General features: G+C 39.5%; 1 protein-coding gene and 2 long non-coding RNA genes across 21 annotated transcripts in view; 2 read left to right on the forward strand and 1 right to left on the reverse strand.

Annotated features, from left to right (window-relative positions):
- Positions 1–14871, reverse strand: part of EPB41 (erythrocyte membrane protein band 4.1) — a 207104-nt gene that overhangs the window by 88489 nt on the left and 103744 nt on the right. For all 19 annotated transcript variants that reach the window (XM_081217497.1, XM_081217501.1, XM_081217500.1 and 16 more), the window contains exons 6-7: positions 14132–14207; positions 11622–11840 (exon numbers count right to left, since the gene is read on the reverse strand). In XM_081217497.1, coding sequence (XP_081073623.1) covers positions 11622–11840; positions 14132–14207 — 295 coding nt within the window. The remainder of the gene's footprint in view (positions 1–11621; positions 11841–14131; positions 14208–14871) is intronic.
- LOC308606607 overlaps positions 1–14871 on the forward strand; it is a 99008-nt gene that overhangs the window by 21731 nt on the left and 62406 nt on the right. The gene's annotated exons all lie outside the window — the stretch shown is intronic.
- Positions 6–9533, forward strand: LOC308606614. The gene is made up of 2 exons (XR_014013867.1): positions 6–4755; positions 4998–9533. It is a non-coding gene; the product is annotated as an uncharacterized lncRNA (long non-coding RNA).

The following is a 14871-nucleotide window of genomic DNA, read 5'->3' on the forward strand; positions in this document are numbered from 1 at the left end:
TTTGATAGAAGAAAAACAAAAAGACTTTCAGTGTCACAGTGTCAACATTTACAATAATGACATTTGTATATTACTTGTACTTTATATAAACATATACATACCAATATGTATGTAGATATATTTCATAGTCCTAAAAGTAGACTATTATGTATGGAAAAGGACTCTTATCACTACCTGTATCTAAATAATTGAAATATGCCTTGGAAAAAGAGACCTTGGAGAAACAAAAAGTCACCAAAAAGCTATCAGAAAAAAAGTTAAAAAATGAAACCTAAATTTCTTTAAAGCTACCTCATCCACCATCAGTTCTGCCCCTCCCTCTCCTTAGGCCTTTTCTCCCACACACATAAACTCCTCCCACTAATTTATCTTGTCAAGGAGGTGACCAAATTAAATCCTCTGAGGGCATGGTACAACTTACAGTATCCTCTTAGCTGCCTTTTTCTCTCCCTATCCCTGAATTGAGTTAATATGGAAATTAAACAGGAGGGCAGCTGAAGTTGCTTAACTGGGGATTCTTAATGGGGGCAGGCTTGATGAAAAGAAAATTTCTGGTAACAGATGGTGTCCTGCCCACTGACCTAAACAAAATAAATTGGTTAATAGAGGCATGTAGATAATGGGGCTGTTTTCTCTGTTATTAAGATGTCTTCATTACTAGGCATATAATGAATTAAATTTGTTTGAAAACAATCAGTCTCACTGTCTAAACACTCGCTATGACAGTCTTGCCTTCTCCTTTATAACTTTCTTCTCTTTTGAAAAGTGCTCATGAGCTGTTATGCTGAGCTTTGAAGAAAATAATATTACTCCTAGTGCTGTGCAATTCAGACCAATCAAACAGAACTTCATAGTAACAATAAAGCAGCCATACCCCCAAAGAAAACATGTAAATGCCTATTTCCCATAAGACTGCCAGCCTCCAGCTATAAAAAGCAGCAGTGACCTATTCATTTAACAAGAGAAAGTCTTTTCCAAACCCATCTGTCTTTATCCTCATTAAAAAGAACAAAGGGTTCCCTGGAATAACACCCCCCCATAAAAAAAAATCTCAGGAAAGAAACTGCAGATTTGTTAATGACTCGGCATCTCAGAATAAAAACTTCCTTCCACAAGCACTAAACCATCATACCTGAATGCTCTTTATTAATGACTCTGAAATTGAACACAAAAAAGGAGAATGGGAAAATAAACACATATGCAAGTCTGTATATTCAAGTCATTAAAAACATCTCAGGAAATTTTTGTAGTTTTTTTTTCCCTCATATAAATTATATACTTTTCTAGTTAAGGTTACTCCCATTTTATGGGTTTTTGGTTTTTTTGTCTTTGTTGTTGTTAGTGTTAGTATTATTGATGGCTTGAATTTTAGGATTCGAAGCTGGAATGCAGCTTGAAGATTATAGAGTCCAACACTTTCACTTTGCTGACGAAGAAACAAGCGTGGAGGGATTACATGGTCATAGGCAAGTTATGACTCAGTTTAAGGTAGCAGGCTTTAGCCAGGACCCAAGTCACATCACTGCAGCTGGAATCCTGGCTCTTGCACTTCAGAGTGGTGACCTCAATCTCCTAACTATAAAGTAAGAAGCATAATAATACCTACTTCCTGAGACTAGTATAGGCAATGATTTTTTTTTTAATCTTTGCTGAATGAATGAATGTGACTAGTAGGGTAAAATGAGATAATGCTTGTGAAACTGCTTTGTAAAATATAAATGTTTATTATTATTGCATCCTTAGGTTTCTGGTACAGTAGTACATCATAAGCTACTCATAAAAGAGAAATCATTTTTTTTTTTTTTTTTTTTGCAGTACGCCGGCCTCTCACTGTTGTGGCCTCTTCCGTTGCGGGGCACAGGCTCCGGCCGCGCAGGCCCAGCGGCCATGGCTCATGGGCCTAGCCGCTCCGCGGCATCTGGGATCTTCCCCGACCGGGGCACGAACCAGTGTCCCCTGCATCGGCAGGCGGACTCTCAACCACTGCGCCACCAGGGAAGCCCAAGAAATAATTTTAATCACTTGAATTTGAAGACAAGTTTTAAGACATTAAATGAAGCAATCATGATGAAATCTTCCCCATACTCCTCCAACTCTAAGGGACATTAACGGGGTCAATCAGTTTGAATACAGATTTAAATTTCAAACTATGTAGTTAAATGATTTTCTAATAAGTAAGCATGCTTTAAAATTGTATTAAGGGCAGGTGGTAAGAAGAGATCTTTAAAACTATGACTTTCCTTGTTAGTTGAAAATAATATTTATATTTGAGGTTTGGCTGATGCTTTGCATTTAACATTTTTTACATAACTAAAAAATTTTGAAACACACTTAGAAGTTACCTACAATACAAACAATTTTTCCTGAACCATTTGAGAGCAAACTGTCAACCTGATGACCAGTCACTCCCAAGTACTCTGGTGTGTAATTCCTACAAACAAGGACATTCTCCTACATAACCTCCACAGGACTCTGAAAACAAGGAAATAAACAGTAATACATTACTGCCATCCAATCCTCAGACCCCATTCGAGTTTACCCAGTTATTTCCAAAATGGTCTGTATGGCAGAAGAATCCAGTTTAGCCTCATGGAGTTTCATTTAGTTCATCTCTCTTTCATCCTCTTCAGTCTGGAAAAGTTTCTTAGTCTTTCTTTGACTTTCCTAATCTTGAACTTCTAAAGATTATAGGCCAGTTATTCTATAGAATGCCCCTCAATTTGGGCCTGTCTGATGTTTCTCCATAAATTGACCCCATAAGTTATACATCTTTCACAGGAATATCACAGAAGTGACCCTGTGTTCTCACTGCATCCTATCAGGGGGAACATGATTTCAATTTGTCTCTTCCAGGAGATGTTCGTTTTGATCAGTGATGTCTGCCGGGCTTCTCTTCCATGAAATTCCTCTTTACCTCTTTGTAATTAATAAATATTCTGTGGGAATGTTTTGGAAATAGTCTATTCCTTGTCAAACTTTTAATGTATTCACTCATTTATATCAGTATGGACTCAGGGATTCTCAGCTTATTCAATGTAATATAATCAATTCTTTTCCATATTTATTTTAGTGCTTAAATCGTCCCAGATTTGGTTAGTGGGAGCCTTTCTAAGCTGGATTCTGTGTCCCTCTGACCATTTCCCATCATTTTTTGAGCACCTCCTTCTGGCACAACGTAGAGTCAGAGTATGTGAGTATGCGTGTGTATGTGTGTCTGTGTGTGTGTGTGTGTGTGTGTGTATACCTATTTACATCTCTATCTATCTATCTAACATCTATCTATCCATCCATCTATCTATTGGAAACAATGAGTTTACATTGAAACCTCCAGTTTTAATGCAACACCACAGGGTTCATTTTAATTTCTCCCTCTAATTTGTATCTCCCTTTACTGACAGTCAGAAACCTGGCTCCCATTATCCTTAACACAATACATTGACTTATTTGATCAACCCCCTGTACATAACCAATCTCTCTTTGCTGCCACTGACCCCTCCTCCACGTGGATGCCCTCTTCACTGGCTTAGATTCTGAATTCCCCACACTAGGCTGCTCCCCACACATGTCCTCCTTACCTCACTCAGGTTCTGACTCCTGGTGTTAGGCTACCCCTTCCATAGACATCTTCTTCACCCGGCTTAGGCTTCAACACCTGTATCAGGTACCATCCCATAGGGATGCCCTCTGCAGGCCTTACCCTCACATGGATGCCCTTCTCACTCTGCTCTGCCTGTGATAACCACAACCACGTGTCCACACAACTCCCTTTTCATCCTATTTGGGCTCTGGCTTCTCCTGCCAGGCTGGCCCCCCACAATGAACATTCTCCTCACCCTGCTTAGGCCCCAGTATCCCCAGCCAGACTGCCTCTCAGCATGGATGACTACCTTGCTCTATCCCACCTAACGGCTTTAGAACACAATTGTTTCAGGAAGCTTTTTCTGCTTATAAAAATCATTCATTCATTGTATAAAATTTGGAAAATATCTTTAAGAGCATAGAAAAAAAAAAAAGAAGAAAATCTCCCATAATCCCACCAACCACAGATACCCGTGCATAAATACAAACATATATTTTACAAATTTAAATCACAAATTAAAAATGATTTTCGGGCTTCCCTGGCGGCGCAGTGGTTGAGAGTCCGCCTGCCGATGCAGGGGACACGGGTTCGTGCCCCGGTCCGGGAAGATCCCACATGCCGCGGAGCGGCTGAGCCCGTGAGCCATGGCCGCTGAGCCTGCGCTTCCGGAGCCTGTGCTCCGCAACAGGAGAGGCCACAACAGTGAGAGGCCCGTGTATCGCAAAAATAAATAAATAAATAAAATGATTTTCAACTTAACATTTTAAAGACTATGGTTTTTCCTAAATGTTTGAAGACTCTTGAAAGTAGTAACAAACTATCTGGGAAGAGATTAGACAGCTCTAAACCATTAGGAGTACTGTCCTGAATTTATTCAGTACCACCTAATAATTTACTACTTGAAACAACTGCAGCTTACCGAAGTACCTAACCAGGGAGCTTTGGCACTGGTTAACTTTTGCTCATTAAAAAGAGAAGTTATAACAAAATTTCCCTGTTTTTATTTTGAACAAGTGGAGTCAGGATATAGAGCCATTCAGTAAGTTCCAATGTTATGTGACAGCCTTTTTTTTTTTTTGATGGGAAAAGTTGCTTTATTCAGGCAGCCAGCAACCTGGGAAGATGGTGGATTAATGTCCTAAAACGATCTCCAAGTTACTGGTTAGGAGACAAAGGTTTTTTTTTTTTTTTTTTTTTTTTTTTTTTTTCTTTTTGCGGTATGCGGGCCTCTCACCGTTGTGGCCTCTCCCGTTGCGGAGCACAGGCTCCGGATGCGCAGGCCCAGCGGCCATGGCTCACGGGCCCAGATGCTCCGCGGCATATGGGATCCTCCCAGACCGGGGCACGAACCCGTATCCCCTGCATCGGCAGGCGGACTCTCAACCACTGCGCCACCAGGGAGGCCCAGGAGACAAAGGTTTTAAAGACAGTGTGAGGGAGGGGGCTACAGGGTGCATGATCAGCTCATGGACAATTCTCTGATTGGTTGGCATTAAGGTGAAGTTTCAAGCATCACCCATCTTCTGGTTTCAGCCAATTTGGGCTCTACATGCTTGTGGTCAGCAGTTTTCATCTGGCGGGGTTGTGACAGCCTTTTAATAATGTTGCTGCGTCTTCTAATTAAGGACTGTGGTTTCAAATAATTAAGTGGGGGACAACTGACAACTTTACATACCATCTTAGTCCCCATAAATGGAGGACAATTCGTTTTAAAGCTTGATTTGCTACTGTAAATTTAGTGTTAACTATAGCTTCACAGTCTGTCTAAGCAAAGGGCCACTACTAAGAATTCCATGTACGTAGGCTATCTTCTATTTATCTGAGGAGCAGGATAGTATTTACTTGTATTTTCCAATGCATAGTAAATGCTTCTGCCTAAGCAGAAGTCTCTTTGGACTGGTTAAAATGTCACGTTGTTGGACACAATTAAAATTTCCATTTTGCTTTCTCTTTGTGAGGATTGCCAATCTTTCCAAAAAGGAGCAATTCCAAGATGACAGACCTCTAAATTTTCTAATCATGGAGATTGATTATTGCTCAATTTCTATCTGTGTACCTCACAGAACATCAAGTGGACCATATCCACCTGTCCTCTGAGATCGTTTCACCTATTTGGGTTTAAACTCAGCTAGTTCCAAAGAGCAGTTCTCTAAACCCAGACTCACATTCATTACTTGTAAAATGGAATAAGAATCATTGTACAAAGCACTTTACATGAATTTCTAATTTAACAATCACAAAATTCACATCATCAGCCTTATTTTTCAGATGAAAAAACTGAAACTTAGAGAGTTTAAATAACTTACTGAGTCTTAAAGCTAATAAGGAATGGAGCCTGATTTCAAGGCAAGACAGGCAGACTCCACAGCCCAGGTTTTTGTCTTATTGCCTAACTCAGGGGTTCTCAAACTTTTTGACCTCAGGATCCCTTCACTCTCAATAATTACCGAGGACTCTAAAGAGTTTTTTTTAATGTGAGTTATTTCTATCAATATTTACTATGTTAGAAATTAAAACTAATAAAATTGAAAACTATTGATTAAATCTTTAAAGAACAGTAAGTCCCCTACTTATGAACCTTCAAGTTGCGAACTTTCAAAGATGTGAATGTGCGTTTGCATGTCCAATCACGTAAGTTAGTTCACGTGTCTGGCATACATTGTCACGTGCTTGCATTCTCTACAAGTGGTTGTGCTTTTGTGTACTTTGTACAGTACTGCAGAGTATAGCAGTACAGAATCTTTATTTCAAGCCCAGGATGTCCAGAAGCAAGCATAAAAGCAACATTATATAGCCGATTGTGTTAGTTGGGTACCTAGGCTAACTTTGCTGGACTTACGAACAAATTGGACTTACGAATACGCTCTCTGAACGGAACTCGTTTGTATGTAGGGGACTTACTGAATAACAATAAACGACTCATATTTTAACATGAAAAATTTTTTGTGTGAAAAATAACAGTATTTTCCCCAAATGTAGTTAAGGAGTGATACTGCTTTACATATTTACAAATTTTTTTTAATGTGCAGCTTAGAAGACAGCTAGACTTTCCTACCTGCTTCTGTATTCAATCTGTTGCAATATTTTGTATGGTTGTAATATATGAAGAAACCTGATCTCACACAGATATGTAGTTGGAAAAGGAAGAATTGATGATTAAAAATATTTTTCTTTGATACTACACCAAAACTTAACAATGGCAGTTTCCTAAAGGTTAGTTGCAATGTGAAATCTGAAAACATATCAGTGAACTTTTTGTACCATATTACATTAAAATCCATTGGTCTATCTTGCATTTTGAATGGGCCTTTTATACAGATGCATGATTTTGTAACATCATGCATTTCATATCTGAAAAATACTGGTTGTCTGAGTAATGCAAGTTTTCCAAATGCTGACACATTTCATTGTACAATATTAAAAGAAAAGAAACACATTCATTAAAATAATCACCAACTTCATCAGAAAAGTCGTTTAAGTATTTGGAACCTGTCAAGATCATGATGGCAAATACAAATTTTCCAAAATTCTAATTTTCATTTGAAAGCTTGAATTTTGTCATTAGCAACAAATACTATCAGTCATTTACCAATCCTTAAAGGACTGGCTCATTTCATTTTTGAGGAAATGTATGCCAAATAACCAAGTCTGAATAATCACAGTCACTTTTTCAAGTAAAAAGGTGTTGCATTAAAAAACTGGCTAATGCAGCTGAGAACTCAAAACAATTACACATGAGCTTTTCTTCAAGACGAGTACCTCAGTATGCAGCAGAAGTGCTTTCTGTGTACTTCCCATTAAATCACAAAGAATATTAAACAGGATGTATTTCAGATTTAATAAAATCAATACTCTTTACTGCTTCATCATGAAAATTTTTAAGTGAACTGGCAGGTTTAAAAACATTTTATTTTATTTTTAAATTTTTAACTGCAAGTTAAAAAGTAGAAGTGTGGGACTTCCCTGGTGGCACAGTGGTTAAGAATCTGCCTGACAATGGAGGGGACATGGGTTCGTGGCCTGGTCCGGGAAGATCCCACATGCCGCGAAGCAACTAACCCCGTGCGCCAAAACTACTGAGCCTGTGCCCTAGAGCCCGCGAGCCACAACTACTGAGCCCATATGCTGAACCTACTGAAGCCCTCATGCCTAGAAGCTCATGCTCTGCAACAAGAGAAGCCACTGCAATGAGAAGCCCGCACACAGTAACGAAGAGTAACCCCCGCTCACCGCAACTAGAGAAACCCATGTGCAGCAATGAAGACCCAATGCAGCCAAAAATAAGAAAAATAAATAAATAAAGCCAATTTTAAAAAAGGGCTAGGGGCTTCCCTGGTGGCGCAGTGGTTGAGAGTCCGCCTGCCGATGCAGGGGACACGGGTTCGTGCCCCGGTCCGGGAAGATCCCACATGCCGCGGAGCGGCTAGGCCCGTGAGCCATGGCCGCTGAGCCTGCGCTTCCGGAGCCTGTGCTCCGCAACGGGAGAGGCCACAACAGTGAGAGGCCCACATACCGAAAAAAAAAAAAAAAAAAAGGGCTAAAATGGAAATTTTTAATAAATAAATAAATATAAATAAAAGTGAATGTTGGTGAAGCATATAATGACTAGTAGTACAGTTTGGTGCCACTGCTTTGATTTGTGCTCCACCATTTCAACACAGTGAAATGGGCAAATAATATCTTAGTATTATTATGAAAATAATTTTGACCTCATGGACCCCTTAACAGAATCTTGGAGACTGGGCTTCCCTGGTGGCACAGTGGTTAAGAATCCACCTGTCAATGCAAGGGACACGGGTTTGAGCCCTGGTCCAGGCAGATCCCACATGCCACAGAGCAACTAAGCCCGTGTGCTACAACTACTGAGCCTGCACTCTAGAGCCACAAATACTGAGCCCACGCGCCACAACTACTGAAGTCCGCATGCCTAGAGCCCATGCTCCACAACAAGAGAAGCCAACACAATAAAAAGCCTGTGCACCACAACAAAGAGTAGCTCCCGCTCGCCACAACTAGAGAAAGCCCATGCACAGCAACGAAGACCCAATGCAGCCAAAAATAAATAAATACACACACAAAAAAAGAATCTTGGAGACTGCCGGCAGTCTGTAAAACAACACCATATGAAAAGAGCTGGCCTGGGACTTCCCTGGTGGTGCAGTGGTTAAGAATCCGCCTGCCAATGCAAGGAACACGGGTTCGAGCCCTGGTCCAGGAAGATCCCACGTGCCACGGAGCAACTAAGCCCGTGCACCACAACCACTGAGCCTGTGCTCTAGAGCCCGCGAGCCACAACTACTGAAGCCCATGCGCCTAGAGCCCAAGATCCGCAAAAAGAGAAGCCACTGCAATGAGAAGCCCATGTAGCAACGAAGAGTAGCCCCTGCTCGCAGCAACTAGAGAAAGCCGGCGTGCAGCATCGAAGACCCAACACAACCAAAAATAAATAAATAAATTTATGAAAAAAAAGAAAGAAAGAAAGGAGCTGGCCTAATTCAAAGGGTGATTATAAAGGATAAATATGATATTATACATAAAGTGCCTAGCATAGTATCTGGCACATAACAACAGACACACAATAATTAGCTGCTTATAATGTTATGATGATTATGTAACAATGCTATAAAGGAGAATCAAGCATTGCATGACATTTAGACTATAAAGTCCTCCCAAACCTGAAATTCTATTATGATCAAATAACCATTAAAAGAATCATCAGATATTAAAGAAATAGTGTTAATTTTTTTAGGTGTGATAGTTGTATTGTGTTCTTAAAATCTGTATCCTGGTAGACACTTAAGTTTTTATGGGTGAAATTATATGACTTGCTTTAAAATACTGTCAGGGAAAAATATGGAGGGGAATAAATGACTCAAGAAAGCTACAGGGGTAATAACTGTTGAAGCTGAGTGATAGATAAACTGGGGCTCCTTAAAAAATAAATAAATAAAAGGGCTTCCCTGGTGGCGCAGTGGTTGAGAGTCCCCCTGCCGATGCAGCGGACACGGGTTCGTGCCCCGGTCCGGGAAGATCCCACATGCCGTGGAGTGGCTGGGCCCGTGAGCCATGGCCGCTGAGCCTGTGCTCCGCAACGGGAGAGGCCACAATAGTGAGAAGCCGCGTACCGCAAAAAAAAAAAAAAAAAAAAAAAAAATCATCAGAGACAGAAGTTAGGTATCAATCATAATCTGATACCACTATTTTCTGCTGTTTTGCTCCACAGCAGCAGTAAAATATTTTCTTTTGCCATTTTATTGATTGCTCAAAGATTACACTACCAATAAAAATTATTTTTAAATTATTAGAAAAAAAGAACACTTCCCTACAATCCTGACATTTTAACAAATCAAATTATTTTAATTGATTGCTTCTTTCCATTACTTGCTTTTGTATATATATGTGTGTGTAATTATATATTTTATGTATATATATATATAAACTTCTAGAATCATAATCAGAATATAAATAAGTATATTAAAAACATATTTAAGGACAATACAACATGCTTAAGCTACAATCATCAACTAGTTGAAAGTGATATATTAGTGGTCTTAGATAGCAGAGCATTGTAATGTATACGCTCATACTTGAAAAGCAAACCTCGGCAGTTCTCTGTAGAAACAGTGTGACCTCAGGAGAGTAAGGTGATAGTTATAAGACTATTGCTGTGTAGGTTGTAGACTTTAAAGTCTTTAAAGTCTATTATGGTTCTCATGACTGTGGAACCGGAACCCACAGGGGGAATAAGGCAACCAGAAATGGGGCACTTGAGTTCAAACTCTCTCATCTGAGGCATCTCAATCCATGCAATCTTATTGGAACCACTGTAAGGAAAATAAGATGGCTCAACGGCCAAACAGAATACTTGTTCCTACCATGAAAAGCCTACTAAGACCACTCTGGACTTCTCAGCAGTATGACCCTTTGGAGCATCCTAGCCTAACTCATGCTAACATAATTCAGCATACCAACTCAAGGCCAGGATCAGTCTCCTTAATAAGCTAAGGCAGGGCTTCCCTGGTCGCACAGTGGTTGAGAGTCCGCCTGCCGATGCAGGGGACACGAGTTCGTGCCCCAGTCCAGGAAGATCCCACATGCTGCGGAGCAGCTGGGCCTGTGAACCATGGCCACTGAGCCTGTGCTCCACAACGGGAGAGGCCACAACAGTGAGGCCCGCATACCGCAAAAAAAAAAAAAAAAAAGTGCTAAGGCAGCTTGTAAAATTTAGCTATAACAAGTCACTCAAATAACAATGGGATATATGGTAAGAAGAAACACAAATTTTTCTGGAACTTTAATATTAGCTAACATTTATTGAATTTTTACTATGTAAGATGTTGTATTAAGTTTTTACACATATTACCTTTTTTAATCCTATGGCTCACCCTATTTCCTCTGAGGTAATGATCTCTATCAGACATATAAGGAAACTGAGGCTCAGAGAGATTAAATGAATTACCCAAGGTCACAGGCCAGGACCAAGGAGAGCCAGGAATTCAACCCAGCTCAGTCTGAACTTGTTCTTGATCACTGTTATACCTCCCAACATTAACAAATTATTTCCATGAAAAAAAATTAGTGAATTCAATAAAGACTTTTAAAAATACCTTCAGGGGTTTCATGGGCCCTCTGAAGTCTATCCATGTACATAGACCTCAAGTTAAGAACCTCTGCTCTAAAGATCTCAAGGCATCTAATACAGCATAATACATTTAAAATCTGGAAAAAAAAAAAGGTAAGGCAATAATAATAATAGCTACGATTTATTGAGCACCTATATGTGCCAGATACTGTGCTTAGTGCTTTACATATATTACCTCATGTAGTTTTCATCCAACAATGCAACACCTATTACTCTGATGAGAAAACTGAGGTTCAGAGGGTTTAAGTGACTTGCCCAAAGAATTGGGAGGGAACTGAGCTCAAGCTGACTCTTTCTATGGCACCAGTTCCACTAAGGCAAACACTGAATCAATCCCAGGTCAAGGGTTTAAACTTACTGTCAGAGTAAACACAGAACAAATCCTGGAGACATATTTACCTGTATGACTTATGCAGTTCCATGACCTTCTCTTCAAGTTCCTTGGTCTGATTTGGAGCCAGTTTAAAATCACTAACATAATCTGCACCATGGAGTTCTGGGTCATAGTCTCCCAGCTCAGACTGGATGGTATAAGAACCTAATAATGCTAAGGTTGCAAATGAACAGGGCAGACGTCCTGCAACTATGTCCTGCCGAAGTTGAAGACATAAATAATACCTACAGCCAAAGAGAAACAAATGTCAGCATGTCAGCAACAAAAACAATAACAAAAAACAGAGAGAGAAAAAGGAAGAAAACAGGAGAGAGAGGTAGGGAGGGAGAAAGAAAAAGAATGATTAAGTAAATATGAGATAATAGTAATAATTGTTCAGTGTAGGTAGAGGGTATATGGTTGTTCATTGTACTATTTCAATGTCAGATAGTAATAAAGGCTGCTTGGCCCCCAAATTGGGTCCCTTCTTTTCTATCACGTTGCTTTGCCAAATGCGTAGATACTGCCTTTCATATACAAAGATGACATTACTGATACATTTTCACTAGGATATGAACGTTCTTTGGTATGTTTTTCCTCCAAGATGGGCTTAAATTGCATGCAGCCTTCCACACACTATCATCTTGTAAGACCGATTCCACCTGTATGCTAAACTATAGGGAATTCAGATGAGGGTTGAAACAGTTAAGTCCAACAAACTGAGTGACCCTACATATGTCAGACACACCATATGGTATTCACACCCATGGCCCTGACCTCCTTAGCCCTTGTTCTGACTGGGTTAACCAGTTCAGACTCTTTTACCAAACAGGAAAGCTGGGAGGTATGATTAAATTGAAAACTCCTCTATTAATTAGAATCATATCTTTGACTTGACCATAATTAGATGATGAACAACATATGCACCAGCAATCATTTTCGCTATCTATGATTAGTCTCTACATACATCTTTTTTAAAAAGTCAGAGCAATGCCAATCAAATCAGAAGAATCTTAAACTCTTCTAAAATGTAGGTAATTAGTACAGATTTTTAGGGATTTGTTTTGTTGTATATATAATAAACCTTAATGAAGAAAGATGAATAAGTAGCAACTCTAAGAGAAATATTACCTGTGAAAAAGCAATAACCAAGACAATTTTTTCAGGCAGAGATATGGCATCTCAACTTCAAGAATATACTAAGGATAACTGGACAAAGAATAATTTTTTCAAATGGCATAGGCATTTCACAGTACTTAACAAGCAGACCTTTTTTTTTTTTTTTGCGGTACGCGGGCCTCTCACTGTTGGAGCCTCTCCCGTTGCGGAACACAGGCTCCGGACGCGCAGGCTCAGCGGCCATGGCTCACGGGCCTAGCCGCTGCGCGGCACGTGGGATCTTCCCGGACCGGGGCACGAACCCGTGTCCGCTGCATCAGCAGGCGGACTCTCAACCACTGCGCCACCAGGGAAGCCCCAAGCAGACCTTTTAATAGTCTTAGGCTATTCTTATTTGAGAGAGATGAAAACTGAAGCCTAGAGAGTGTATATTTGTCTGAAATCAGATAGTTGACAGCAAAATCAGAATTAGAAAGCAGTTTCTCAACAACCAACAATTCAATTGAACAAACATTTGCCAAATACCTACTATGTATAAGGCTCTATGAAAGATGCTATGGATATATATATGTAGAGTAGTATTCTTTACTATATACTGTTTTTCCTTTTTCCTTTTTTGCTAATATTCAGTATTTATATAGAATCCAATAAAGGCCACTTTCTTAAAAAGGAACCAGTAAGCTATTTTTAAACAGTACAAGATTTATTTCATAAATTAAGTGGGCTCAAAAATTACTGAGGGGGTTTCCCTGGTGGCGCAGTGGTTGAGAGTCCGCCTGCCAGTGCAGGGGACACGGGTTCGTGCCCCGGTCCGGGAGGATCCTGCATGCTGTGGAGCGGCTAGGCCCGTGAGCCATGGCCACTGAGCCTGCGCATCTGGAGCCTGTGCTCCGCAACGGGAGAGGCCACAACAGGGAGAGGCCCGCGTACCGCAAAAAAAAAAAAAAAAAAAAAAATTACTGAGGAAGGTTTAGTTCACGTACCTAATCATACAATTTAAAAGGGGAATAGGAAGAAAAAATAGTCACACGAGACTTTAGCTTTTTTGATCCCTTAAGAAACAGCATGGTGGGAGAGGAGTATTTAAAACAAACCAAAAAAAGGCAGAGCAGTTTTGCCACACTATATTTGTCTCTTGTCCTTTGGAGGATAGTATGGTTTATAGGTTCCCTGTCCACAGCATGGCATAATACCCATGATAAGCAAGGTTAATTCCCTACCAATTTTCTCCAGGCAAGTCACAGATATTTGAGGCTTTTAGGATCACTTATTTGCAAGCCTGCCTTGAAGTGACCAGAAACTTTTTACCTTAGGTTTAATAGCTCATTATTTTTCTTCAATTCTGAATGGAGAAATTCCCATAGCTTTTGATAATGAGATTACTTATTACATATTTAACTATTAATAAATTATTTACCTTGTTATATCTTCTGTTAACTGCGCTGGGTCAGGTGGATAAAACTTTACATTAAATGTGAAATTCCAAGGGACACCTGTAAAAATAAACACAAAAGAATTTTATGCTTATGCCTAAGTTTCTGGTTGTTAGAAATACCTAAAAATATTCAAAACAATCTTTTATTTCTTGAGGTGGCCTAATACTTTCATGCTTTGTGGGTGAAATATTATTTTTATTTAAAAAAGAAAAAGAAGAAAGTTGTTTAGACACCATCTAAGAGTATCTCATTTTTTTACCCGACTTAATAGTTTTGTTTATAAAACAATATAAGCAAAATAACATAAAGGAAACTATCCTATAGGTGAACATGTTTGTAGCAATGATTTTCAAAATGTGATCTATATACCACTCTGGGTCCTCAGAGGTCATTCAAAGTGATCCATGGATGTTTTCTTTTGGTGTTGGCATTATTTATTTGTGACATCTCTCAACATTATCTCAAATAAACAAAAGCATTCTTCCCATTAATATGGGTGAGATTAGGAGATTATTTTAGAAATAAGAAGGAAGAGGCAATATGGGTGGCTCTTAGAAACTATAGCTCTAATGAAAATATTTTAGGTATGAAAACTACAAGAATTCAATCCTAAGACTCATACAAGTGTTTCATATTTTTTTATCTACAATGAAAATCAGAGATTGTGAGTAAAAGTTAAGTGGAGAATGCATTTCAATTTTTCCAACTAAGTGCTACCCCT

This window comes from Mesoplodon bidens, assembly GCF_964165515.1.
Source record: "Mesoplodon bidens genome assembly, chromosome: 2".
Lineage (NCBI taxonomy): Eukaryota > Metazoa > Chordata > Mammalia > Artiodactyla > Ziphiidae > Mesoplodon > Mesoplodon bidens.